The 27,723-nt window shown below is 50.6% G+C and overlaps 2 protein-coding genes across 9 annotated transcripts; one reads left to right on the forward strand and one right to left on the reverse strand.

Moving 5' to 3' along the window:
- The first annotated feature begins 801 nt into the window (after positions 1-801).
- LOC122372503 (vicilin-like seed storage protein At2g18540) lies at positions 802-21,693 on the forward strand. 7 transcript variants are annotated; one of them, XM_043349728.1, is made up of 10 exons: positions 907-1,027; positions 2,169-2,221; positions 3,699-3,744; positions 17,028-17,194; positions 17,789-17,980; positions 18,445-18,585; positions 18,911-19,060; positions 19,740-19,895; positions 20,265-20,417; positions 20,942-21,693. In XM_043349728.1, exons 2-10 carry the CDS (start codon positions 2,192-2,194, stop codon positions 21,011-21,013), a joined length of 1,107 nt encoding a protein of 368 aa, XP_043205663.1. In that variant the 5' UTR covers positions 907-1,027; positions 2,169-2,191; the 3' UTR covers positions 21,014-21,693. The 7 variants fall into 7 exon arrangements, with proteins under 7 accessions (XP_043205667.1, XP_043205663.1, XP_043205664.1 ...); XM_043349729.1 differs by having other exon boundaries at positions 955-1,191; XM_043349730.1 differs by lacking the exon at positions 907-1,027 and adding an exon at positions 1,047-1,195.
- Positions 21,694-22,277: 584 nt separating this feature from the next.
- Positions 22,278-27,532, reverse strand: LOC122372499. Of its 2 annotated transcripts, none has more exons than XM_043349718.1 (4): positions 27,299-27,532; positions 26,560-26,774; positions 24,635-24,812; positions 22,278-23,774 (listed from the first exon to the last, which is right to left on the reverse strand). In XM_043349718.1, exons 2-4 carry the CDS (start codon positions 26,756-26,758, stop codon positions 23,606-23,608), a joined length of 546 nt encoding a protein of 181 aa, XP_043205653.1. In that variant the 5' UTR covers positions 26,759-26,774; positions 27,299-27,532; the 3' UTR covers positions 22,278-23,605. The 2 variants fall into 2 exon arrangements, with proteins under 2 accessions (XP_043205653.1, XP_043205652.1); XM_043349717.1 differs by having other exon boundaries at positions 26,560-26,787; positions 27,299-27,409.
- Positions 27,533-27,723: the final 191 nt, after the last annotated feature.

Consider the following 27,723-nt stretch of genomic DNA (forward strand, 5'->3'; position numbering starts at 1 on the left):
AACTGCATGGGTTTACCTAATGTCCCGCTCCCGATTAAACGTTACCTATGTCGTTGCATATTTTTATTATCATAAGCATATTTTACATATATCTCATATATATAATAACTCATTATATTAAGCTTATGTACACAGTGTGTCTACATGAGGCTCGTCAACTTTTCTCAACATTTCCTTCTGAACTCTGAAGCAAACACGGCTGGCTGTCCCGAAGAGGCCGAGGGAGATATTAGACAACGACCCGATTTGAAGGCTAGCCGCCTGCTGGAACATAGAGAGGGAGAGGGAGAGGGAGAGGGAGAGGGAGAGGGAGAGAGAGAGGGAGAGGGGATAGTGTGTTTTTTATGGTTTAAAATGCCGAGTTTATTGAGAAGAGTAGGCACCCCCTGCGATCAACGCAAGCGAGACCTATGCGTCCGACCCAAAATTGCATCACTTTATACATGGGGTTGGCATAATGGAAGCGAAATTGTTGGACGCTCAACTCCCCGCCCCCCCCCCCCTCGTAGCGGACGGAGCCCCTGCCCCCTGCTTGAGAAGCGGTCCCCTCGTTCTTCCGGCCTTCTCCTGCGTGCCTCTACCCAAGATACCTATAAGAAACCCTCTACCGGCCGCCCTGCTTCCGACAAATCAATACCGTTGCCTCGCGCCAAACAGCTGTAGAATCAATGGATCACCGCAGATTCTTCTGCTTTCATTATCGGTATGATATGTTGATGAAATTCATGCAAAATTTTCATATGCGGAAGGTATTTTACCAGTTCCCTCTTTATTTGGCTGCATTGTAGAGGTTTAGGCTTTGTTTACGTTTTTGAATGACGCGCCGCGCTCTGACCAATGATGAGCTAGCACACAGCTGAGCTTGCGTCAGCAGCCAATGGTGGCGCGCGTTACAGCTCCCGTGTTGGCGTCCTTCGTTTCATAAAAGCAGAGCGAGGTGCACGAGGCCATAGCCCGGAGGTACTGCGACGTGGTTGGTGCGCTGGAGATTGCTGAGACTCCGCACGTTCCTTTGTTGCTACTCTAGGTAAGAGCTCAGCGCCTGTGCCATTCGCTGCGAGTGTTTGGCGGAGGAGGACGCGGTTCTGCCAGCTCCCCCATCGATTGCTTTGTTACTGCGTCGTGGGTAGCGAATCACGCTCCTCAGCTCCTCCGGTAGCGGTGCCAGTGTTGTGCCACTTCGACTATTGAGTAGGTATTCATATAAAGATTGTACGTGCAACATGTCAGTTGAAAAGAGCGAATGCAATACTTGAAGCACAGCGTAAGCGATTTTCGTACGGGTAGGGTGGGATTTGATTTTGTTGCTTATTTTTAGACGAATGTTTCGTGAGAGTTAGTTTCACTTTTTCCCAGTCATTACTCCAAATTCTTGGTGTAAAATCAGACTGCTTTCAAGGTACATCTGTACTTCGAAAATTGAATTCGTTGCGTCATGTCTTCAAACTCGGGCAGGGCTGTTCGAGAAATTGAAATGCAACGCTCGTCGCTCGATACCTACCTACTGTTCATGTCGTTAGTTTTTGCAAACAGTGGCTACGGTTTGTACGATAAATTCATATAACGCTTGCATGTTTTTATTATTTTTGAAGTTCGCTCCATTTTTTTAAGCCGAAGTGCGAGTATGGAGCGGACGGATTACGTGTAACATAGCATAATGATAAACGATGCTTTGTCGAGACAAAATTCAAACGATTCAGAAAACGAACTTAAATTTGATTTTGGTTCTTACTGAGCAAGTTGCTACCTTCTTTGTGTGATTTTCAGGCTCAGTTATTAGGTAGCCAAAAATGACAACAAAAAAACATTTGTGTAGGTACTAGAAATAAGCATTAAGGACCAAAAAATAAAAAAAAATTGAATGAATGTAACTTTTGATCTTATACAGGAGATCCCTCCCAATCTTGCATTTTGTCTTAATTCTTGGCTCAAATAGGCGTTATTGCGAATATTCTCCATTGTTGAGAGGTAGCTATCTAAATTTTATATCTTCATTCCTTCCATCGTTTTCGACTCGTCGAACTTATAAGAGGGATATATGAACCAGCTGGCTAAAGATCCATTAATGAAGAAACGTCATTATCATACCTTAATCAAAACTAACTATACTATATAACTAACATCAGCCCTAAACTTGAGGAACATATCACACAACCGCTCTTTTTCAGGACTCCACTAGCCAGACTCCGCCATGGGGAGTTACTGGTCTGCCGAAGCCGATGTTAGTAAGGCCTCGTCGTACTTGCATGCACAGAGCCTGTGGCGCCTCTGTGTCTGGGCCAACCCCGTACCTCTTTCGCGATTTATTTCAATGTGGTGTTGGACGTTTGGTCTCCAGTTCATTTGGGCATGAGTGGCTGTGTGCTTGGCGCGAACAGCTGAACACACGCTGTGTTTGCATGATAATGCGTTGTCAATAACGGTCTGCTTTTATCACTTTTCCTTGTTGCACAATAAGTTGTCACTTACGTTTTAAATATTGTTTGTTTTCACCGCTTTCTTAATAGCTCTGAATTGATTTTGTAAAACTGCATGTTTTGTGCATACATTCCAAAGTTTTAACTGATTCTAAAAAAAAAAATATAGAAAATACTGGTATGAAACTGGCAAATTGGGTTAGTCACTTTTGTTTGAGTACCTATCATCACGAGGTTTTCAGTGAGGACAAAAAAAAAGTCTGTCTCAGGCACCTAAAGGCTAAACGTCATTGTTTTCAAAATTTTAGTCCACATCTACAAGTCGATATTGGCCACTATGTTGTGTGGCCGTTATCGGGCTGGCGTGCTCCAGCCTGTTGTTGACTGAGGTCCGACGGCGGCGGTGGCGCGCGCAGCTCCCACCGCCCGCCCGCCGTCGACTGGGGGGACCAGCTGGTGCCGCCTTTGTCTGAGTTATGTGTGGCTGGTGGCTGGGCCGCGGTGCGGGCGCCTGCACGCCGGGGTCGACCCCCCGACAGCCGACGACGTCCACCGGACATGGTTGGGCCGACTCAGGCCGACCGACACTCGTCGGTGTGTTCCCCCTCCCCGCCCCCTCGCCGGTGCCGAGCCGTCCAGGTGCTGGCGGAGCTGACCTTGCTGGCTGCGCTGCGGGTGGCGTTGCTGGAGGCGGTGCTGTCAATGTTGGGAGTGGGCTGAATGCCGTTTCCCTGCTGTTCCTTGATTGTCTTGCTACCCTTTTCCCTTGGAGTGCATTATCTTATGTTACCACATCCGTTATCAGCGCACAACTGCCACTTACTTATCTTGCACATGCATGACTGTTCGCGCTTTGCACTTGTGCAAGGTCCAATGGCTTTGTTCTTTGTCCTTGTTAGTCGTAAAGTGTTAATTGATTCTTTGTTAGTTCCCCACTGTTAATTAACGCTTTGATAACAATCCGTTTTCATAATTTATCGTCGCTTCAGTATACATTCTGCATTTTCAATCATTATAGCGGCAATCTGTTGTAAAAACGTCATTTCCAATTAATTCCGGACCTATTCTGGTTCAAATCACTAATTTGGTCACCGGGCTGACGTCGTGCGTCGTTATCTAGGTGCCCGATTGGCAGGTGACTTACACTCTTGAATCATCTATCGCAGTTTCGGAGGCTATGCGCCGGCACTGTCGAGCCAAACGTCCAATCTTTGCTGACAGATCTCTGCTTACCTGACGCCACTTTTATGTACTGACAGTCGAATCGCCGCTCTGTTGCAGCCCAACGCGGATCCCAACGCAACCGTCGACATGGCCACTGGAGACTGTAAGTTGTATTTGATCATTTGATCAGCCAGTGATGAGGTAGATGTTGATGTAGAAGTAGACTCTACTCGTGAAAAGCATGCTGCATGTGGTACTCTCGTGAATATTCTTATGGCGTGACCGACCCACTCCTTTCCTAACCCATGACTGCTGAGAGTGATGCTGAACCGTGAGAATCTCCATATTTCATACCAGCTGCTGACCTAAAATCCCGGCATCAGCAACGAGATATTGCGACAGTATGAACTGGTCTGAACTTGTGGCGTAGATTCGGGCTCATTTCAATTCATGCTATGGATATGAGGCGCATAAACAAGACCAACGTCGAACTCTTGAAGTAACGCAGCTGTCTCGATTGGGCGACTTCAGACCCGCAGCCCCCTGACACTGTGAGCTCCTCTCCAGCTATCTCTCCAGCAGACTGTCCTACACCGTCCCTGAATGAAGTGTCCGGCCACCGGCCTGTATCGGCGGGCCACGCGGCTGACTCACAGGAGCCCCACTGGCGGCGCCATATCGATTGTGGCGAGCGCAGTGACTCTTACGGCGCTTGCTCCCTGCGGCGGCGACGCCCCTCCGTCGGCCCCGGCTCCAGTCGCCGCGTCGATTTCGACGTTGGCGAGGCGCAGGGCGTGTCCACTCGTTGTCGAGCCCTGTCGACGCTCGGACGGTCACTCTGTCTGCTGGCCGACGCCGGTCAACACTTGCAGCCATGATTTTCGGCCTCATCAAGGGTTCTGTGTATAGTTGCTTTTGCAACAGTTGCTCGACGCCGGCGATCGCAGCCAGAGGTGAGGTTGCGCTGCTGCAGTGCTTTGTCCTGGTGTTGGTGTATTGAACCGTGAAGGGTTATTCTCTGGTGGTCAGGGTGAGTGAACTAGGCTCCCATGGGCCCGGGCCGGAAGGGTGGGTGGAGAGTGGGGTGGCTGGTTTCAACACCTTGACCTGAAGGGGTGGAGGGGCGTCGTTAAGCAAAATTCACCGACAACTTTCATCTCCCAAATAGGTGGTCATCGTTTTCCTCTGGCTGGGACGCCCTTTGCGAAACTAGGCGCAGGCTCCGGCTGACCCGCTGTGCCCACCTGCAGGGAGGGTGGGGTGGTCGGGCGCTGACCCCAGTTCGCGTTGGCGGTGGGTTTGGGGCGCGCTGGACCGCGCCCAATGCACGCGGTGCATTGCGCCGCTGTTGGTGCTGTAATTCCGGCCTGGAGTTAACATCACACGCTCAATGAGAATCTGGTTTCTTTTGCACCTTATGGTGAAAATCGGCTTGTGAAAGTGTCAGGATCTTCATCTTTATTGACGCTTTTCTGAACCCTCGAATATTCGAAATTCTTAGGCGATGACTGCTCGATTGAAAGACATCGGAAAGCCGTATAGTTGATTGACCTGAAGTGCAATGTGCCACTGAGTGACTCGTGTGCAGTCGTGTTTCGGGCCAGGCGGGGTGGGGTGTGGCGGTGACTCATAGGGACGGACGGGCGGCGCCGGCGGCGGTCTGGGTCGGGTCACTGGCGGTTGCCACGGCAACGAGCGCCGCCGGCGCCGGACCGGCACCGCCCCGCCCTCCCCACCCCGCCCCGCTCCCCCTGTCGCGAAGCGGTGCGCACTGCGCAGTGCCCCCAGGGATTTTCGCCAAAAGACGGCGCCGCTAATTGTTTGCTCGCGTGGCTCTTGCGGCGCCGGAGCAATAGCTGTCCCCCTGGATTGGGTGGTCGCACTGCCCGCTGGGCTGACTGAGGCACTGTGGCAGTCGGGCGGGCTATTGGGCCGATCCGGGTTTTGGGTTTACGGTCCGGCTCGATTCGGCTTCCATTGGATGATTGGCTCGTCGGAAATGTTCTGTTGAAAGTTGTGTGGCGGTGATGGTTTCTGGACTAAAACTCGGAAACTTTTGGTGTCAGCTTTTAGCCTCGGTTGTTCTATGTGGATAAATTCGATAGCTTCAGACGCTTCCTTTGTCCGTTTCGTCGAACGGATGTGCGTGCTTTTTGCTGTTAAAACCTCACGCACATATAATGGTTGATCCCTGGGATTAGTTATGACAAAGACGGCTAACTGATGTCCATCTATGGATGAAAAATGCCCGTGCGAGTGTGAAGAAGTAGGTAATTACTTCGAAGTGAATTCAGGAATTCGCTGATAGTTCTTATCAACGCCTGGGTTGAGAACATGAACCCTGACTCGAAATTGATGCGATTTGCTTCGAGCAAAATAACTGAATCCCAAGTGATTCAAGCGCAGTTTTCTCTGCCGGGCAAAAAGCAAAGCACGACGTTATGGGCTTTAAAATTGTTATGGGCACAAAATTTGCCAAACACAAGTAACTCTGAGACAAGCTCGTTTCATGCCCATCGAAAAACATTTTTCCTCTGTATGCAATGGTTGTGATGAACTGTTGCGATAAACTGCTTGGTAAGGAAAGCTGTCACAAATGAACAATCTGGTAGAAATATTGTGTCATTTATGTGAAGTACTGTCACCTTCAGAGTCGTGAGACATCGGAGATTTATTTCTGCGGAACTTTCCACCTTCCGTTGCTGACGTCACGGCGCCCGCTGCGGTGCCCTCTAACCCCCCCCCCCCTCCCCTGAGGGGTGGCTTTAAACGCCAGTGGCAGTCTCGACTGCCGCCCCGCAATCGATAGAGGCCCGTGTTACTGCGCTGCCCGAAACATGACGGGCGCCGCCCCGTCGAAATGTCAGTCGGCGAGTCGAAGAATCCAGCCCTCACCGGCTCAGTGACACGGGAGGTCGGCGGCTGTCCCCACCAGCGCGCGGGGAATTCAACACAGCAGCAGCCGTTGGGAGACCGTTGGTGATCGCTTATGCATGTTGTGAGTCGTTGAGAGCACGTTGCGGCCTGCAGCGCCGATTTGAACTCTCCCGCCTCCCCAGTCGACAGCACGGTTGCTGCTCCCGCTGCAGACAGCTGCCGACCAGCTGAGCGAGGCTGGCACGGTGCCAGAAACGTGCCCGTTTGGCCGCAGTGCCTCGTCGCAGTCTCCGTCCCTTTGTTGTGGAGCTGGGCCCGCCTCCGGGCAGTCAGCTGATGCACAGGATAGCCAAAGCGGCGGGGTACGAAGTTTTCACCATTACACTTGCAAATTGTGTGGGAAAATTGGATTAGTCTCCGCATTGCCCACTCGGGGGAGGCTGGGAAAGTCGCCCCCACCGGACTGGCAGTCCTTGAGACGACTGGTCGGCGCTCGCTGCCGCCGTCCCGGAGCTGGCTGTGCAGCCATCCTGTACCGCTTTGTTCGCGAGGCCTGCCAGCGAGCGGCGCACGCGGCCGTCCAAGGCCATTTGTGTTGATGTTTTCAGCCCGGACACGAGCACTGAGGTGGGCGGAAACGAAGGACGCCGCTCGCCAGGTAGAAGCCGATCCGACAGATTTGACCTGACTTGCCGATGCCGTGACAGAGATTACAAAAAAGTTCGAGATCTTTGAGGTTTGACGATTTGACCTTCGATGAGAGGACAATCTTCGTTCTGGCTTTACTTTGTTTCGTTTTCTATCTCGTAAAGCTGAAGCCCTTGCTGAAAGCTAGAGCTTGACTGGGCCAAGCTGCCCCCTGCGGGTGGGTTTGACTGCTCGCCAGAGGCTAGCAGTCTATTTTTGTGCGTGGCCTGCGTGTCTGGCACGCTGCTCGGCCCAGCCGCTCTCCGGTGTCAACATTGAGCGCGGTGCGTGTGCTGACGCGGCCTTGTGGCCGTGCCCCGGTTGGCAGCCGCCACGGGGCTGGAGGGATGCCATCGGTGACGGGACTGTCAGCGTCACACGGCCACAGGTGGTGATGAGACGGTGGTGTAACGGATGACCGAGTATGAATGTCGTGGTCTGATGCAAGCATTGTAATGCAGGCTGCTCTGCCTTTTGTTTGCAGTTTGATATTTGTCCAGCCTTGGGATGAGAATATTGTATTTCAGTCAAGAAATGATTATTTCGCAGACACTGGCAAACTTGAGTTACCTCTCCGAGTGTGCTGTCGTCACGATGGTTTCAGTATACTGCCGGAACTGAATGCCCATTCACAAGAGTTCATCTAAGGCTTTTCGAGCAAACGACGAGAGTTTTGTTTGCCTCGTCTAGACGCTCTCCGTCGGATAGGATATCAGCGTTGAGAGACAATACGTCCGTTGAACTCTACAGGGTTACTTCGACAGTGTTTTCATTGTCTCAATATCTATCGGTTCAGCTCTCAATTCTGTTGACGCGGCGTCCCAGCTAGGAGCGGTGACCACAGGGGCTCAGTTTTCTCCGGGGCCCTCCCTTCCCTCCCGGGCGAGCCGGACTGCGCAGTTACCGGGCCCCACACCCCTAAACAGTGCTCATGCACGTGGTAGTCGCGTGGCGCGCGCTGGCTGCACAGCGCTTTAAACCGCCGCGCGCCGCTCCCCGCGCGAGCTGTCAGCTGGACCATCAGCTGGTGCCGAGGTCACGTGACCAGCTCAGTGCCCCTCTGGGGGAGGGGGAGGTGAATTGCGCAGCAGTGCGCGGCGGTGGCCTTGCGGCGCGACGCGGTGCGTTGGGAGCGTTGCCCCGGGCGGTCCTAGACCCGGAGTTGGAGCCGGAGTCGCGGCCGCCCGTGGGCGGCACCGGCTTTACCTGCGCTGTTTGTTGCCGCTCGGGACATAACTGCGCCACGCGAGGCCGGTGTGGCGGTCCGACTGGACTGAATGGCCTCAGTACTGCCGGGTTAGGGCGTCCGCTGGGGTTAATCGGGGCGCCAGGGGTCACGGGAGGGTGGGGGAGGTCAGAGGTCGCCAGTTGGAGAGCTCTGTCTCGCGGACGCCGCCTTTTCTGGTGGTCCGGTGGGGCGCTGGATAAGAGGGTCGTTCCGGGTCGGTTTTTGTTGCCGTTTTAGTTTTGGTCACGGCTCCATTATTCCCAAGCCGGCTCGTGGTGTGTCCCGCTTGGCCGTGGGCCGGCTGCGACCTCTCTTGGTGCGCTGTCTCACTGTGTGCCGCCGCTACCGCCGCAGACCGACGCGGGGTGCACGTATCTGCCAAGAAGAACAACAAGCCTCACTGTAAGCAGCCGAAGAGACGGCATTTCATCAGTAAGTCCCTAAATATCCCCTCCCATGGGTCGGTCTGCCTGCCTGGCCGCCTGCTCGCAGTCGTTCTTTGTTGCACGCCGCGCCGAGCTTGCAGCAATCTCCACCGCGACCGCACCTCTGAGTTTGCATGCTCTTTGTTAGTTCATGTGCCCGGCACATGGCCTCGGGGGAGGGCGCCATGTGCTGCCCGCCCTTCGAACCTGTCCCGTGGCGCGGCGCGCTGCGACGCAGTAGATTACCAGTAAGCAGTCAGCCCACAGTTGATGTGAAAATATCCCTCCCCAGCGCCCACCGCTCTCAGTTGGCATGTGAACTCGTGTGTTATGAAATACGCTGAGACTTGTGAGTGCCTGTGTTTAAGTAATCGTGTTGATCTTCCCAAATTAGGGACCTAAGTAACCAACTTCAAACGGGTGTGTAGCTAAGTAGCTTTGTAGATGATTTATATTTATCATATAATACCGCTCTTAGAGAACAAAGGACTGCTCTTATGTCCATATAGTTTCATGAACATGTCTCAGCAATTCCGTTTAACCTCCCGGTACATTTATGGCCCCGAAGTTTCTCTTCACTGAAAGTCTGCCGCCGTGACTGTCACGGATCCCGGCTCCGTCGGTAGCGGCGGCCGACCAGCCGGCGCCGCCCGAGGGTATAAATACCCCCAGCGACGCGTCACGGTGAGCGTCAGTGCTCGGTCCCGGACAGTCAGCTGATCACGACCGTCCTCGGGCGCTCGATACAACGCCCAGCGGGCACCGACCCCGCCGGGCGCCCGGGGCGTCAATGGGCGCCGGCGCCCCGGCGGCGGGCGCTGCAGCGGCACGGTTAGCGGTGCCGGCAATTAGCGCTCATGAGCGCGTCCATGTGTGCCCGAAATGGCAGCTCGAGTGGAGGCGGAGATTCGCCGGCCGTGACCGGACCCGCTTTGTCTGCTGACGTCGGCTGGGGGCAGCGATAGCGGAGCTCGACCTCGTCACTCTACCGCTCCCGACTCTGTCTCGGTCTAGACAGCGCCCTAACAGACTGTCGTCTGACAGACCGTCTGGTGAGGAGCGGTTGCCGAGCCGGGTGTGTCTGCGCCCTGCGGGGCGTCCCTCACCCCTGCCCCTCAGCCGTCCGGTGGTGGGGTCCGCTCACCGCTGTGAAGGTCAGCACCACTGGTTCCTGCTGGAGACAGCTCTACAGAGCGCTGACACTCACTCTGCATACTGATGCACTGGGCAGCTTTGTCAGACTCAGCGCCGTGGCTCCCAGCCGCTGCGCTCGGTAGATTGCCATCAGTACGTCTTTGCGCTGCAGCGGCGGACTGCGCCGAGCCGTGCTGTGCCCGCATGCAGGAGCGCCTGCGGTTCCGCCCTGGGACGCGTGCCGACACGGCCCGTGACACGGCGCCGGTGGCGTGCCGTATTCATGACGGCACGGTGACGCACTGTGGCGTCCCCTCGGCACCCCAGGCTCGGTTCCGGCCGGAGAAAGCCCGTCCGGTCCCGCTGCTGGGGTTGTCCGCTCTGGTGTGGGTGTTCACTCTGGTGCGGAGGTCCGCTGTTCCGTGCGGAGGTCCGCCCTGCCGTGCGGAGGTCAGCTCGGATGGCCGCTCCCGTCCAGCCTCTCCTTTTCCGTCTGTCCTGTCCTTTTCCGGTGCGTGGGGACTGGGGATCGTTCGATCACCCGCTTTGGGACGAACGGTACCGACTGTTTTTGTTCCGTCGGACCGATGCCTTTGTTTTGGTCCGAGTTGCATGAGTGCGCACCGCTTGGTGGCGCTGCGGTCGTTTTGACGGACAAAGCAGGCCATAGTCACGTCCGTCATCAGTTGGTGACATACCAGGGAAATAAGCTAAAATTAGAGTGCTCTATTTATTGCTCCTGCCCCATGTTGAAGAGATACCCCTAAAAACGTGATCTTTTATCGGCCCTTACGCAGCAAGGCAGTAATTCTCAGACCGGTGGATGGTATCAATAGAAAGAGAATGCGTCAAAGATTACAATGAATTAATTAAAATAACATTAAAATGTTGATTAAGCGTGGAAATTAGTCCCAAACATAAGCTAATTATTGCTTCTACCTCGGCGACGGCGCTCCCCGCAGTCAGTGGAGAAGCTAAAATAAAAGCCACCATCCTCCTCCGTAAGTCAATTTTAGAGCGGCCGAGTGGGCCGATGCGGGGCCACCAAACTGAGGTAAGACGTGGCTAGCAATTGCAAACCGCCATAGAAATCAATATCTTAAGACGTACAATATGGGATGATTACTCTGAAGCTGGAGTGAAAGCATGAGTAGATTGCAAGAAACGAAATGCATAGATTGGTTGAATTATGTACAATAGGCACAGCTCAATAGATGAAGCCATTTCTATGATGTTGACATTTGACATAACCCTTCCTCTCCTCACCTATGACCTAAGTGCATTGGCAGTTACCGGCATAGTTTTTGAGCACGAGTTTAATTCGCCATCGGACCGCAATGCATGTTGCTAGGCTGCTGCAATTACAACGAACATACGAATACTGCCTTCATTTGTAGACGTTTGTTTTTTAAGCGGTCTTTGACGTACAAGGGGGCATACCTGTCGACAACTTGAGTTTCTCCGAATTTCAAAAACTCCCAGAATTTCAATTCCTTATGCACTGTTGTAGGTACAGCTACGTTCACAAGTTTTCGTTTCCTCCTGTTCTAAAAAGGATGATATTTGTCGATTTCGTGCGTCGCTGATAAGAGGGTGCGTTTAATAATTAGGCCCAACGCTTTCTGCATCCGCGAGTACCTACCTTCAAAAGGGAACAACAGTTTCCATTTATTACACTATGGGACATGTGACAAAATGACCACTGGAACACGCATGAAACGGAGCTCATATTCCTAAAAATGTCTACAATCACTTCCTTTCCGACACTATTAACAAATACCATCTCAAGTTAGGTGGTTGACAGACAGTCAATGGAGATCTGGGGAGACTGAGTGATGCCAATTCACCACTTAACTGATAATGAGGGCTGAGGGCAGAGAAACAGGCAACATGCACAACTGACAACTTGACAAGTGACAAAACACTACCAATATTGCGCAGTGCACAACATATTACAGCGGCCAGCCCAAAAAATGCTTTTGGTGGCTTATTGCAAAACAAGTCACTAATAAAATATGTCTTAGTTGCAGCTGAACACTGCACAATGATCACACTGTTCACGCTTTGAGTGAGATGCCACAGGTGGTTTGAATCACACTTTGATACAACTGCAAATCTGAAGTGTTATTATGAGATTCATGCCTCCATGATCACAGCACTTTGGTTGAGGTTGGCAAAACACTTGTAGTCTGCAGAGTTCCACATGAACTGCAGACACCTCATCTGGTGGTCTTCATGTTGCTCAACTTCTTCAGGAGGCAAATGTCGACCACCCAGCGGAAGCATGGTCCTGCAGAAAAGAAAGGTAATGCATAAGGTACAAACATTATCTGCTGAAACAGCCCCTTCTGTTGGCTGTTATTAAACTTTTAACATAACATAACAACATGTATTCCATGTATATTACATTTGTTGAAGTAAAATACTGCCGGCTATTTCAATACCAGAAAATGAAATTATATTGTGGCATAATTCACATGCTCAGCTATCAGTATCAAATAATAAAATAATTTAAAATTTGGCATATCCTATAAAACACATTCATAAAATATTCTACTTCACGTCACAAGGACTCACAATCTTTCTGTTGGGTGTTTGATTGACGCATTAGCTAAGTTTGTCTTAGGTCTTATTATTACACAAAAAAATTCATATTGCATTATTGTATCAAAATACTGCCAGCAATAACAAAACAAGAACATGAAATGTCAATGAGCAGGCCGCCTTTCCAAAAATGGGTTACTTTGAAAAGAATTTGTTTCTTTTAAGGAAAAGGAGAAATGATTATCAGGTAATTATCAGAAAACCACTCAACCAGCAAGTGGCTGGGTGGTTTAACAGCAAACATCAAGCCAAACCATATATTTACATTTATCTAACAATTGAGCCATTTGACTACCACAAGGATATGTGAGCAAAATAAGAATCCAATTATCCAATGTTGACTTCCTTGCAAAGTTTATGCCTTATTTTATGAAAACGTGTCACTAGAATATGATACTTATCATCGAATATTATTTAATTTACGATTTATTTCGATCGAAACGCACATGGAGTCACGCGCCATTTTCGTCGACGATTAATATGATCGTGTTTCATGAAGAGATAAGGGGCTTCAATGGTCTTTCAAAGCAATAATTTGATGCAAAAATTGGTAGGAAATAATATAAAGCTGGTTCAAATGGCCATCAACCATTTAAAACACCGAAAATACTCACGACTCCGTCCCGACGACCACGCAGCACCGCGCACGCCACACTACTGGCACAATGCCAAAACTGCTGTCACAGCAGAAATGTTTTTTTTTCTCGATTGCAATTATGGAATTATTTATTAAACAGAAGACGATCTTTCCGAAAAACCGACTGATTTCATACACAGATGCATGGAAAATAAAAAAATCCCGGGAAATTTATTTGTATTGTTTTGTCGATTTTGACATGCTCCTAGTTTGCAGCCATGTTTCGATATGTTCTACAGGGAGTTCAGAATTATTTCAGGACCAACCTTTTCCTCGTTCATTTTCCCGTCGATCATGAAATTTTTAGAGCGGAACAATTAGTTTCCAGGCGGTCCGAGCGGTTTTCGTGAGAAGGGTGCAAAAATCGGCGTCATTTTTAGAGCCTCGACACCAGCTCAACACAGGACCCTATGGGAGACGGTGAAGTAGCGGGAGCAATAAATAGAGCGCTCTAATTTTAGCTTATTTCCCTGTAGTGTCACCGACTGTCATAGTGCCGTCACACCCAGTCACACTCGTCACAGCAGCCATCCCTATCATCCACCCCATCTACCGGCTATACTCATGCCAGCCCTTGTCATGCCCGCGCTGACATATACAGTCGTCCTCAAAATTATTCATACCCTTGTTAATTTACGACATATTTTGCTTTTTTGATGAAAAGAAAACATTTTGTCGAGCTTATTTATGATTCATATATGACCAACAGGGGAATGAATAACAGCAACATACAACTGACAAAATATTCAGTTTCATGTGTGTTTTATTCATGAATCTTTGAAAACACTCATGTTCAAAAATATTCATACCCTTGGTTTTCAGAGTTCAGTGTCTTTCTTCAGTAGTCGATAGCATATCCTTTGTTCCTTATTACTGCTTCTAGTCGGTTCCTGTAGGTGCTCACAAGCTTGCCACACGTTTCCTGTGGGATTTTGGCCCATTCTTCCCTGGCGAAAGCCTCCAGCTGGGTCAGGCTAGTCGGTTTCCTGGCCGTCACTCGGGTCTTCAAGTCCCGCCATAGATTCTCTATGGGATTCAGATCAGGACTCTGACTAGGCCACTCGAGGACGCTGATATCATTGTCCTCGAACCATTCCTTGACTACTTTAGCCGTGTGTTTGGGATCATTGTCTTGCTGGAACTTCCAGTTGTTGCCGAGTTCCAGCTTCTCTGCAGATTCCTTCAGGTTTTCGTCCAGAATTTGGATATAGTCCTCCTTTCTCATGGTGCCCTGGATCCTGACGAGGTTTCCTGTGCCGCGGGAAGAGAAACATCCCCACAACATGATGTTTCCGCCCCCGTGCTTGACGGTTGGCACCGTGTTCTTGGGATTGTAGGCCTCTCCTTTACTCCTCCAAACATATGCTGCATCCATGTGCCCAAACAACTCCAACTTCGTCTCATCAGACCACAGGATGTTTGCCCAGAAGTTGGAATCTTGCTGCATATTGCCTCTAGTAAAGGCCAGGCGAGCCTTGCTAGAGGCAATATGCAGCAAGATTCCAACTTCTGGGCAAACATCCTGTGGTTTGATGAGACGAAGTTGGAGTTGTTTGGGCACATGGATGCTGCATATGTTTGGAGGAGTAAAGGAGAGGCCTACAATCCCAAGAACACGGTGCCAACCGTCAAGCACGGGGGCGGAAACATCATGTTGTGGGGATGTTTCTCTTCCCGCGGCACAGGAAACCTCGTCAGGATCCAGGGCACCATGAGAAAGGAGGACTATATCCAAATTCTGGACGAAAACCTGAAGGAATCTGCAGAGAAGCTGGAACTCGGCAACAACTGGAAGTTCCAGCAAGACAATGATCCCAAACACACGGCTAAAGTAGTCAAGGAATGGTTCGAGGACAATGATATCAGCGTCCTCGAGTGGCCTAGTCAGAGTCCTGATCTGAACCCCATAGAGAATCTATGGCGGGACTTGAAGACCCGAGTGACGGCCAGGAAACCGACTAGCCTGACCCAGCTGGAGGCTTTCGCCAGGGGAAAATGGGCCAAAATCCCACAGGAAACGTGTGGCAAGCTTGTGAGCACCTACAGGAACCGACTAGAAGCAGTAATAAGGAACAAAGGATATGCTATCGACTACTGAAGAAAGACACCGAACTCTGAAAACCAAGGGTATGAATATTTTTGAACATGAGTGTTTTCAAAGATTCATGAATAAAACAGACCTGAAGCTGAATATTTTGTCAGTTGTATGTTGCTGTTATTCATTCCCCTGTTGGTCAAATATAAATCATAAATAAGCTCGACAAAATGTTTCTTTTCATCAAAAAAGCAAAATATGTCGTAAATTAACAAGGGTATGAATAATTTTGAGGACGACTGTAGTACCTCAGCTCCTCCCATGCTGGTTCACAATTTGACTTCAACACAAATCTTCATATTCATTACTTCCCTGTTGTGCTTTTTACAATTGTATTTCTATCTTTACCAATATTGCATGCTTTTCGCTTTTGCACGCTCAGGTAGGTAATTGTAGTCCAATCGATCGTTTTTGTTTTGTAGGTGTTTGTTTTCTGTCCCCTGAAATCACTGTGCCGTCTGTTTTTCTGGCTGTGTTTGTGCCGTATTTGTCGCAGTTTTTGACCAGTTTGTCGCAGTGTGCTGTCGAATGCGACTGTGCTGTCAGCCCGTGTCACGAGCCCGTGTCTTTGTTTGGCATGCCGCTGGCGCGCTCCGTAGCCTGCCTCGCGGCTGTTTGCGTGTTCGAGTGCCGGTGTGCGCAGTGTGTTCGTGAGCGTTTGTTAGCCAATCGCACGTCCGCTCCGCCTCCGCGCTATCCGCTATCACGTGCCCCCAATCGGTCTCGCGGACCTGGAACACAGACCTCCGGCGCCGTGTCTCAATCCGTCTCGATCGGGCTCGAACCGGGTCTGCGCTCCCCTGTTTATTCCTCTGTGCCGGTGGACGGCCCAGTCGCGTTTACCGAACCACCGTGCCGTCGTCACGGTCGATTTCGATCGGAGCCACAGGGCTGTATCTGCCGCACATTCAAATTACGTAATGTGAGGTAACGTAACGTAACGATCGAGCGTGAAGGCCGCGGCGTTCTCTTGTCGCTCGGACTTCGGAGCTGCCGCAGCTCGGCTCCGCCGAGAGCTTTTGTTTTCCCACGAGAAAGGCTCCCACTCTCTCGTGCCAGATGATCTCACTAGAGTTCTCATCTCTTGCAGCGCCGTCACGGTAAATGCACGTTTGATTAATACGGGTTTCTGAGTTCTCTACACAACTGTGCGGGGCTGTGCGCTGACTAGCCTTGACGCTCCTCGTCCGCCACCCGTGTGTGTATGTTTGTGCGTGCGTGTGTGTATGCGTTTGCTCTGGCCGTGTGCTGCGTCGCTGCGGTCGGCCGCTCCGGGCCCGCCAGGTGTGCCAACGGCGGTAGATCGTTTATGACGGTGTGTGGCAATACGCGGCCCGCGGCGGTGGACGGTTTGGTACTGGAGCGTGCTCCACGGTCCGTGCGCGGCGTCTGTTTGGGTTCCGGCCCGCCGGAGACACGTAATAAGGCCGCCACGCGATGGCCGAACGCGCGCAGCGGTCCCGACATGGGGTTTTATAGGGTTATGTTCGGGTTGAATCGTTATTTGGAAATCTTTTTTGTGCTTCGATGGAATCTTTTTTAGCTTCATCTACTGTAATTTAGGGTAATTCGAATATCCTTTGTGCTGTCTTTTTCACTTGTCGCAATCATTCGTGCATGCCGAGTAATTTTGTTGTATCTCTCCCTTGTGCCCAGCCAACAGTTCTATGTTTTGTCTTTGCACTCCTTCCGTTCTCCGCCCGTATCGCTTCCCTTTCTCTCTCCCTCTGACCTCGCTCTCCCCCGGCGGCTGTCGCAGCTACCGAGGTGCGCTGCCAGGAGAAGTCTGGCGGTCTGGCCTACGAGGTGATCCTGGCGACGCCGTCAGTGGAGCCGCCCCCGGCCGTCGTCTCGCCGCCGCCCAAGTCGACCCCGACTACCGATGATATCAACAAGCGCCTGCAGGCGGCCGAGGAGCGCAAGAAGGTCAGATTTGTGGGGAGGTTGAGGGAGACGCTTGGAGATGGTGGGAGACGCTGGGAGATGAGGAAGACTGGGAGGTGGTGGGAGACGCTTGGAGATGGTGGGGAGACGCTGGGAGATTAGGAGGACTGGGAGATGGGGAGGGGGAGGGAGAGGATGGCGTGCTGCAGATGTTCGATAAGAGTTTTTATGCCCTGTTTGTTCGCCACTCGCGGAAGCTGGAATGCAATGATGAGGAGATTGGTGCGTGACACGAATATAAAATGAATCTCTGTAGTCGTTGCGAGGCTGGTTGTCGAACCAATCGTTCAATCTGCAAAGGATTCATATAAACGATAATTGGAGTTGTTCACCCTGTCCTACTTTGCTTTTATCGGTAGTTGTAATGGATTATTGACGTATTATTGAAACCGTCTTCGCCGTCTTGCTAGTTCATCGATTTCACAAGCAATATGACTCCATCGCTGCCCCTAAGCTGAGATTAAGGATGGAAGATAAGGTTTCGAACACTTCATGATCTCTCGACCTGACCTCACCTGACCTTTGTTTTCAGCGTCATGATCTCTCGACCTGACCTCACCTGACCTTTGTTTTCAGCGTCATGAGATCCAGCGGCAGGCCTCCATGACGGACAAGCTGGCTCGTATCGAGGAAGCCAGCAAGAAGCGCGAGGAGGCCGACCACCTCTTCATCCAGCAGGCCCGCGAGCAGCTCGAGCAGAAGATGGACGCCAACGTCAAGAACCGCGAGAACATCATCCGCAGCATGCAGGAGAAGCTGAAGGAACACGTGAGTGAGAGGCGGGAGCATGTCGCTAGGCCTACCGTCGGACTGCACTGCCGTCTGCCGGACGGCAGTAGAATTGTGCACCGCCGCCTGGTCTTAGAGTGCAGTATACCGAGGGGCTTCGGATCCGCGTCTTAGATTCGTTAGTATGATGTAATTGAAAAGACTGTATTGCTGAAATAGTTAAAGGTTCAGTAAAGAATTCACGATCATGTGATCCGAAGCCCTCATTAATTTATATTGCATGCCTTTTTCACTAGCAACCGGCTTTTTACTGCGTCGGTGTTTGAATTTGTTTGTTCATATCATGCCGAAGCACCTCCGTTAGTCTCATTTCGCTTATTATTGCAGCGAGCTAAGTAATGTCTGTATCGTCCTTTGTTGGCCCGTACCGCCGCTCCCCGGCCCGTCGCCTGGCGGTTGGCACCAGTACTTACGTTTGGTCGTTTGGCCGCTGGATGGCGCAGCTGGAGCAGGTGGAGGCCGTCCAGAAGAAAACTCGTGAACAGTACGCCGAGCTGGCCGCCTCGATCAATGAGAAACAGAAGGGCGCAGAGGAGGCCCGCGATGAGTACATCCGCAAGACGCTCGAGAAACTCAAGGAGAAGGTTAGCACAAAGCAATAAACGGGGATTGAGACAGGACGCTCTAAAAGCGTCAATTTAAGATAGGCACTTACCCAAATCTGGTGACCCTACGTCTGTTCTACAAAGTTGTAGAGTTGTAGGTTGACTTGTTTATAAAATATTATTTTGCTTTTTTGTTACCGTTAAATAATAGGCCCACTCTTTAGTTTATATTTCCTACAAATCTTTTTCTGTAGTCGCGCCTCCGGGCTGGACGTAGTCGATTCCCGAGGTCTCTCCCGGCCATGTCTCGGCCGCCGCTCCGTCCCACCATCTAACTATCCACCTAACCGCCGCCGTGGTGTAGGAGGAGCAGGGTGAGAAGGTGCGCGCTGCCCACATGGAGCGCATTCATCAGCTCAAGACCAACATGGACGGATGGGAGGCCAAGCTGAAGGCCGCCGAGGAGAAACGCGAGAAGGAAATGCAGAAGAAGGTGGAGGCGCTTCATGAACATGTGAGACGAGTTGATAGTCGGGCTGGGCTGCTGGGGTGATGTCTAGTTTAGGGAATGGCTGTATGAGGCATGGGACCACTATGGTGCCTGGATTTTTGGGATATTTTGTTATGACAGTTGGTTATCTGAAGTTACATATGTGTTGGGTTAATTCGGATCACTTCAGACATCCTTGCAGCTAAGTGAAGGTCAATGCATGAGATAGTCTGCTGTTGCTTTTGTGTGATCGTTTTATCTCGAGCCTTGCAGTGCTATTGATGGTGTTATGCACGTATTTTCACCCTTGCGGTCACGCTGTAATACAATAGCTGCACTGTATTCATATTCTGTCCGTAGCACTTAAATTTCATTCACACACCCGACCACAATTATTTTCTTCTTTTATCCGATCATTGCATTGTTAGTGACTGTAAGGTCCACCTCTTGGACTTCCTTTTTTCATTGCCTTCATGTGTCCTATTAAACTTAAACTCTTCTCTCATTGGTTATTATAAATGTTTCTAGGGAAAATTGGTAGCATATCTTCCAATCTCTATCTCTTTCTTTCTTCTGACAAAATGTCTGTTCTTGATGTTTTCTTTCACCACTACGATACTACAGATTTGCGACAGCGATCAAAACCAAACAGTAATTACCCCTGATCTGACCGATGACCTTGCCCATCTCCTGTGTCACCCAGAACACGGTGAAGCTGCAGTCTGCGCAGCTGCAGGCTGAACAGAAGGTCACCGAGCTGGCCAAGCGGGTGGAGGAGACGCTGCCCGAGAAACTGGCCAGTGCTGAGCAGCGCCGCCAGGAGGGCATCGGAAAAGTGGTCGAGAAGGCCCGCGAGGAGGTGAGAAAGGGATAGGGGGCTTTATCAGGGGGGGGGGGGGATGGTACATTGAGCGTCATAAGGAAGTACGGCATTTGGACTTGCAGAGGGCCCCAAACCGCTACAGGGGCGACTCTTTGGGTGCCAGGTTTTGCTTGGCTTTCTTCAGTCGTTCATTGCCTTAAAAAGGCTACGTATCATTCATGTTTACTTCTTGTTCAGTCTAATGCGTGCTCCTGAATTATTTTGTAATTATTCAATTAAATGGTTGTTGAGATCCTGCCCCCACCCGACCTGACGCGACCTGACCCAACTTCACCTAACCTGGCCTGACCTGACTCGACATGACTCGACCCCACCCAACGTGACCTGACCCGCCCCGCCCGCCAGCTGAGCAAGGTGCCGGTGGTGCGCTCCAACATGGAGGAGTCGGTGAAGATGCACGAGAACAAGGTACAGGAGCTGGTTCAGGCCAAGCTGGAACAGGCCGAGGAGCGCCGGCTCGAGCTCATCGAGAAGCAGCGCGAAAAACTCAAGGAGCGGGTACGTCTCGCGTCCGCGGATTGCGGTGTAAAAAGGGGAGGAGGGAAAGAAGGAATGAGTTGTGGAGTTAGAGACTAGGTTGAACATTGAGGAAGATGGGTTTAAATATGGGAAAATATGCTTAAGTTCTCTAAGTAGCCTTCTTAACAGTGCCAAACGCTGCCGCATTTGGGGAACTTTTGCGTTAGCTTTGGGTGTAGTGATTGCAGGAAGATGTGTTAGCATTGATGCGGTTAAGCCGCTTAAGTGTCAACCATTTGTGAATGGTTTCTCCCACGAAAGGTTGCGTGCGAATTCAACCTTTGTTACTGCGTGGCGGCTGCATACTCTCTAAGGGACTTTTTTAAGTCCTTGCAATGTCCCTGTTCGTCTTTTCCGCGCTAGGATCGTTAATGTCTGCGTGACCCCTGCCCATGACCCCTTGCTGACTCGCTGAGCCTGGGCGACCTGAGACCTCTGACCCTCGTGTTATCTTCTGACCCTGTGCGACCTCGGCTGACCTCTGGCTGACCTCTGACCCTCAGGAGCGTCGCGGCGAGGCGGTGCGCCAGAACAAGCCTGCCCAGCCCGTCACCCCTGAGGAGGAAAGCCAGTAAGAACGTCCGTCCGGATCGAAACACCGGACATCTCCTACCGCTCCCCGCTCTATCCCGCCTCCCCTCCTCTCTCCCTAATAAATCACCCACGAAAAACCTATAAAAACACCAACGATCTCTAGTCATAGATGTCCGCCGGAGCTGGTCGGCCTTGTTTGTCCGAAGTTTATCGCTTACCGTCGACCGAGGACCGCTCGCTGGGTCGTCTCTTGACGCGCTGTTGCCTTTCGCTGTGTGTACATAGCACCGTTTTCCCCTGGCTGCCCTGCCGAGGCGCTCGCGACCGAAGGAAGAAGGATCTCTGAGCGGGCGCGTACCGGGCGGATTCGCCGGCGGCCGCGCGGACTGAGTGTGACTGAACTGAGAGGACTGTGACTGGGCAGTCACACGAGTGACTGGGTTCTGAGCCGCACCGGGCAGGCGCGAGACTGAGTGATGACCGAGCTATGGATGTGATGGGCCCGCTGCCGAGCGCCGCGAGTGTGGTTCGTGATGTGTCTGCGCTGGATGACACCGCGCTAGTGTACCGTGTCGAGTGCTTCGGACCGCCTGCGTAGCTCTGACATTATTTTTGCACTATTCTGTTGATAGACGCGACGTGTCAACATAGAGTTCACATTAATACGTAGGGTAAGGACTGCTGTTTGCGCCAACATGTGAAATATAAGGTGTAAACGAAACTGTCTTCTGAACTACCGTTCGGGACAGTTATGGACACAGGGTTACGCGGATGACACACGGGGCGACTCCACCTGAGAAGTGATGGGGACACCACGAACGAGTAGGTAACCAAGACGAATGCAACACTGATGTAACGGCACAAGAGTAAACGGGATGGGCGGGGAGGTTTGGAAGAAAGGAATGGCAGGGAGGAAAATCTAAGGAAAATCTTTCGGAAGGAAGACTAGGCTTGGGAGGAAAACTAACGAGGGGTATAAACGTTGCGAGTTTATGTGCGCATCAAAGCAAGGATTTTGCGCTCGATTCTAGCAAATGGGTGTTGTCACAGCCGAAACCGAATCGTGCATGATTCCAAACCCTCCGCATTGCAGGAGATTTCGAGCTCAGTACGAAAATAAGAGCGCAGTCGCAGAGATCATTGTCTCAAAATTACACTCAAGTCCATTCAATAAAAATTCACTTCAATGCCAATGACTAAGAGAAGCCTGAACTGCAATTGACTTCACCAGACCTCTTTTTTTCGTTGATGAGTATTGTGTGCTCCATTCCATCAGCCATGACGTCAAAACATCAACACACTGGCAGGGCCTCGGCAAGTAACATTTATTGCATTTAATTAAACCAAACAACGTACATAGTCTCCATACTGTGCTACGGCGCAGAGTACCACAATACCAGGGACGTCCATTTGCAAGCCAGCAAACGCTGCCACCCAGAAAACTCACAAAGGCGGGACACATGACAGAATACGCCAGCAGGACATACCCGAGGACCCGGGTCTAGGCGACTCTTGACTATGGCAGGATACGTGCCGGGGCGGACTGCTTCGTCTTTGGGCTGACGGGCATGGTTAACAACAGCACACATCGTAATCGTACGGTAGTTTAACGACAGGTTAATGTCGAAGCGATTCTCCAGGCTTAACATTCTTTTTTTCGAAAAGAGATCCGTACAATGAGTGACACAGATGGCCTGAAGAGCTGACAGTTCATGCATCTGAAGAAGACGATCCCCTTGAACGGCGCAGAATTGAAAAGCGCATTTAGCGATCAGAATCAGGGCGCCAATCTGAAGCGCTACCCTCCCAAGCAAGACAATACATGAAAGCGACAATGCTGGATATTGGTCAGTGTCAGAAAGACAAAAGAAAACATATGCCAATGATCAGATGAACACTACGTTTAGAACGCTCCGACCAGCAATTACGTTACAAGTTATACATTATACAATGCACACTACAAGTAGTGGACCAAAAAACAGACAGGGCCACAGCAAGCAGGAAACTGCCAAAAAGTTCCCCGAAGTCTTGGTTAAAACATAATTTAACGCGTCTAGGATAGACAGTGCGCACTTTGAACGAGTTATGGCTCACATAAATGGGTAGAGCAGCTCCACTTTCGCATTTTACGAAAGCAGTGGCGAGGCAGGCAATAGATGAACCAGTGAGTTTACCAATGCTCAAGCACAGAGAGTCTGGCATAGGATACAAGTGGTCGTAAGCATGAATTATTGAAGGTGGCAGGAACCATCATTTACAAAGTAAATCATATTTTTGCGAGCCTTGGCCGAACGAGGTTTTACAGCACAAATCATCTGCCATGAATGTTTGACGAAAGGGGCATCTGCCAGGCATTGCTCGGAACTCGTACTTTGCATACACTACAGATACGGGTGTCATCCCTCCTTTGAGGAGACCGGCGTTCGATTCCAGCCTCAGCGTCGTGCTTGGACCGCCGAACGACGGTAGGGGGCCACGACAACGGGGCCTCGCATTGGGCACTCACTCGGTGTGAAATCGGCAGACGCGGCGCGAGCGCTCTGCCGCGACCGATCTGGACTCGCCAACTCCTCAATTGTCTCCGTCCCTCTCTCCTCTGCTCCTATGTCTCTCTCTCCGGGTCGTCGCGCACACTACTCCATCTCCGAGGGCCGTCCCATCATGTAGTCGATGTAATTGAGCAGGCCGGACAGCCGCGAGCCGACCGTCTCGCGATCGGTTGTGGCACAGCCGGTCACGATGCTGGAGAACGTCTCGTCCACCAGGCCGTCCCCGTTCAGGGTGCGTACGTAGGTCTCACACCTGTGAAAGACGAGAACGGGATGTAAGTAAGAGGGTTACCTTAGATACACAGGGACACATGACACTGCGAAGATGGGTATGTGGCGTCCTCTATCCATGCAGCTAACTGACTTCAGACGCTCGCGGGTCATAAGTGGGACTGAGCGACGAGACACCCTTAGGGACGAGACTTAACTGTCTAACACAGCACTGATACTGTTACCACATTTCCGCATGCCGCGACAAGTGAATATGCTGATATCTTGCGGCCCCAGATGGTCCAAATAGACCCTAAACTTTACCCTTACTTTTCATCCCACTCAAAATAAACCAGTTTCATGCACAATACATGCCCAATTCACGGAACAAAGAACGTCCCGACATTCCATGGCGATCAGTGAGTCATTACGGACTACCTATCAGGCGTGTGTCGGGTTCTGTGAGTCACTACAAAGTACAAGCTCTCACAAAACTCACTCGAGTCTGACCTGTGCCAGGTCCTGTGAGTCACTCATGGCTGAAAATAAGACCTTTTTCTGGTCTCAGTCGGATCCAAAAGATTTTGGTCTCCTTTGCAAATGTATAATGCTCTGGTACCTAGAATATGCTTAATTTTTCTATTCTGTATGATGAAAAACTTATTATTACATCTAAAAAAAGAAATAGCATTGGAAGAGACACATTTTATCAGTTACCACAAAAGTAGGCCAAACATATGGTTTTGCAGTTGGTTAACCAAAAAGCTGGCCTGTTCTCCGGGCATATTTTATTATCCGGCACCAGGACCAAAAATAAAATTCCAACACTGCACGAGCTAACAAACTCACTTGAGTCTGGCCTGGGCCGGATCCTGGCGAGTCACTACGAGCTAACAAACTCACTTGAGTCTGGCCTGGGCCGGGTCCTGGCGAGCGGTGAGCACCAGCTGGTCGATCCAGTTGTTCACCATGTGCAGCGCCACCTCCTGGTCTGGCTCGCGGGCCGGGTCGATGTTGATCTCGACACCCAGACACTTCTGCACGAGGCTTTCACAGGTGGCGGACACCGTCTCCTTGTCCCCTGTGGGAGGAAGGGGAGGGGGAGGGGTCAGCTGCCGTCCTACTGTTGCCAAGCACTACCCCAGATAACGTAATGTCGCGAATTGGTGAATGATTTCGATACACTGAAAATCACATCGTTATGATCTCCCGATCATCAACGATCACCAATATCATGAGAAGTATGCAAATATGTCAAGTAGTTGTGGTTATGACTAATATTACATAACAAACCAGACGACCGAATTAAGCTCATTCCGAAAAAAGTGACTCAGAAAAACGCAGACCTTCTAAGCTGCGCTTTAGTCACGATGGAGGAGTACGGACACCAAAATAATAGTGGTGGTATATATTTAGTTTGATCGAGCATTGCTTAGACTGATAACAAACCAAGTAGTACCAATTGTAGCGAAATCTCGCGGAAAAGGCATTCAGAGATACAAAACCGACTAATTGAAGCCCGATACATACGCTCCTCTGATAGAGCCGGTAGGTAGCAAATAATAAATATGTTGATAAGAATCAATCACGTGAAAATCCCGGTGATACATCCGGTAAGAAAGAATAGTCTATTGATCCGAGTCGACCATTTGAAAATCCGTCTGCCCAGACAAATTGGTTAACTCAACGATGCCATTATCGAAGCCGTTCACTTGTAACAGACCTCAAATCGATGATCACGCCGAAAACGGTAGGTAATACCTATCTTGTTTCGCAATCAACGTTTTCCAGCGCTGGAGAGAACCTGCCTGGTGTAGTATTATCCAAATGCTGAACAAACATAGTGGCAGCTGTTTTTGTAGTCAGTGTCATATAGTCTGAAGCTAAAAAAGCTTTTGACTTGCATTGATTTAGTGTTATGGGGCGCACCAGCAACGAGGCTATTGCAACCGGTCCGGTCTTCTAATGACGACAGTTTCAATTAGATAGCTTTGCATTGTTGGAAGATTTTGACCATTCACCGAAAATCCGCGATGTTTTTTTTTCAATACCACACTGGCAAAACCGCGATACCGGTAGCACCAACAACGATTAGCAGCATGCAACGGGAACGAGACAGCGATCGTATATAACATTTGCGGCGCATTACCTTCTAGTTGGATCAAACCAACTTAACCAACCAATAGTAGGCACGGCGGTCAGTGCGTGCCGACATCGTGCTCCGTTACATCTGAATCACGCCCGGTCGCGGCTGCCAAGTGACCTTGGGCCATCGGTCGCTGCCGTTTGTGGCGCACTCCGAGGTCCAATTTTGGTCCGACTGCAGACGGCGGCTCCGTATGGTCCGGGCGGTCACCAATTCGGTGCCGATTCTCGAGATTACGGCAATGTTCGACGTGCTTCATGTTCAAATGGCAACAAGAATAGATGGACTGGGAGTGGGCAGGGGAGAAGGGACAAGCTTCGCCAGGAGGGATTAAGACTTTTAGTCTGGTCAAATGTGTCAAATGTTATATAAGATGGGGGATTACCAGTCACAGGTGATTACCGGTCACAGGTGATTGCACCGGATAACGGGCACCCCGGCACCAGGCTCGCAGGCCAAGGGTATAGCTCAATGTGAATTGTGAACTGTGAAGTGTGTACAACCCCAAAACATAGGCTAGTTAAAATGTAAGATGATGTCATTGCTGGACAAGTCATCAAATTGTGAACCAGCAATATCCTAATGGGCCTAAACCAGCTATATGGTCAGTGCCTGTGAAAACTGAAAATAATATCCAAAGATGCTCAATAATGGTTTATGATTCATCCAACAAACAACTCACTGGGTTCCAGTCCCTGGACGTTCTCATCATTCTGCAGGATCAGCAGGGTGCCAATCAGGTTGTCTCGTTCTGCCTGGATGCGGCGCGTGTCCTCCACCAGGGCATCCACCTGATGCTCCACCAGCTCCATCATCTGCTTCAGCTGTCCGCTGACGCTGCGCGGATCACCGCTCACAGCAGATGCTTCCTCAGGCTCCATTGCTGACTGGTGCAAACTGTGGAGGGTAGCTAGGTCACATTACTTACAAGCTCCAGGCTGCATCACTTTGCCACTATTGGGCAAGCACATAAGTTGGTAATGACGTAATTACTTCAGCGCAATTAGAGGACATCATGGGATCTGGAACATCATAAACTGAAGCAGATCTGTGAGCAACAATGAGTGACAAATGAATAGTGAAGCTGGCAAAGAAAAAGCCAGGGCCACCAGTGCACCACACCCTTATGACTGGCGTGGCGTCGGTGTAGCTATTCATGCCATCTGCCGAGCGTTGGCGGGCACAACAGGCTACACCAACACGATATTGGTCACAAGGGTGTGGTGGCGCACATTAATACTTGCGCCAAACATGCAATACCTCTCTTCAGCTCCCAGATTGACTGAAAAGTTAGAATCTCAATATATCTGTAGTGTAAAACATACCGCCAAAACCCGTTCGTTTATCAGCTACCTACCACAGTATGAGTAAATAGCCCTTATCTTAACAACACACAGATCGGAGTTGGACTCGGTACTCACCTTAACAACCTGAATCGATCTAAATAAATCTGAGAAATCTCTCCTTATTAAATAAAGTCGATCAACAGATATCCGGCGCCACCCGTGAAAACAAACCGAACACTCGCGAGCAAATGATCGACGCTTTGCCAAGGCCCATGTAATCGAAAACATGTGCCCCGCGTTCGATGTCTCTCGGACGACGAAGATTCTACGTCGTCCGGCCAATCCCGTCCAAGGTCAGTGGGGGCTCGGCTGCGGTTATGGAACGTGATTGGCCGGACGGCGCAGAATCTTCGCCGTCCGGGAGACATCGAACGCGGGGGTGGTTTTGGTCTCGTTAAATCTCGATATTTCTATAAATGACGTCATCAACAAACGTTGGGCAAGAAAAACTAGAAAAACATCTTTGATGTGATTTGATTCACACAAAAAATGTAATAATA

The sequence above is a fragment of the Amphibalanus amphitrite genome, unplaced genomic scaffold, assembly GCF_019059575.1.
Source record: "Amphibalanus amphitrite isolate SeventyFive unplaced genomic scaffold, NRLGWU_Aamphi_draft 001367F_arrow, whole genome shotgun sequence".
In the NCBI taxonomy this organism is placed as follows: Eukaryota; Metazoa; Arthropoda; class Thecostraca; order Balanomorpha; family Balanidae; genus Amphibalanus; species Amphibalanus amphitrite.

Excerpts from the sequence above, each read along its gene's own strand:
- LOC122372499 (XM_043349718.1), bottom strand. The coding sequence starts at position 26,758 with ATGGAGCCTGAGGAAGCATCTGCTGTGAGCGGTGATCCGCGCAGCGTC. Across the intron at positions 24,813-26,559 it reads CGTCCAGGGACTGGAACCCA|GGGACAAGGAGACGGTGTCC; the intron begins GTGAGTTGTTTG and ends TTCCTCCCACAG. Across the intron at positions 23,775-24,634 it reads CCGGCCCAGGCCAGACTCAA|GTGTGAGACCTACGTACGCA; the intron begins GTGAGTTTGTTA and ends CGTCTTTCACAG.
- LOC122372503 (XM_043349727.1), top strand. The coding sequence starts at position 4,456 with ATGATTTTCGGCCTCATCAAGGGTTCTGTGTATAGTTGCTTTTGCAAC. Across the intron at positions 19,061-19,739 it reads TGGAGGCGCTTCATGAACAT|AACACGGTGAAGCTGCAGTC; the intron begins GTGAGACGAGTT and ends TGTGTCACCCAG. Across the intron at positions 20,418-20,941 it reads GCGAAAAACTCAAGGAGCGG|GAGCGTCGCGGCGAGGCGGT; the intron begins GTACGTCTCGCG and ends TCTGACCCTCAG.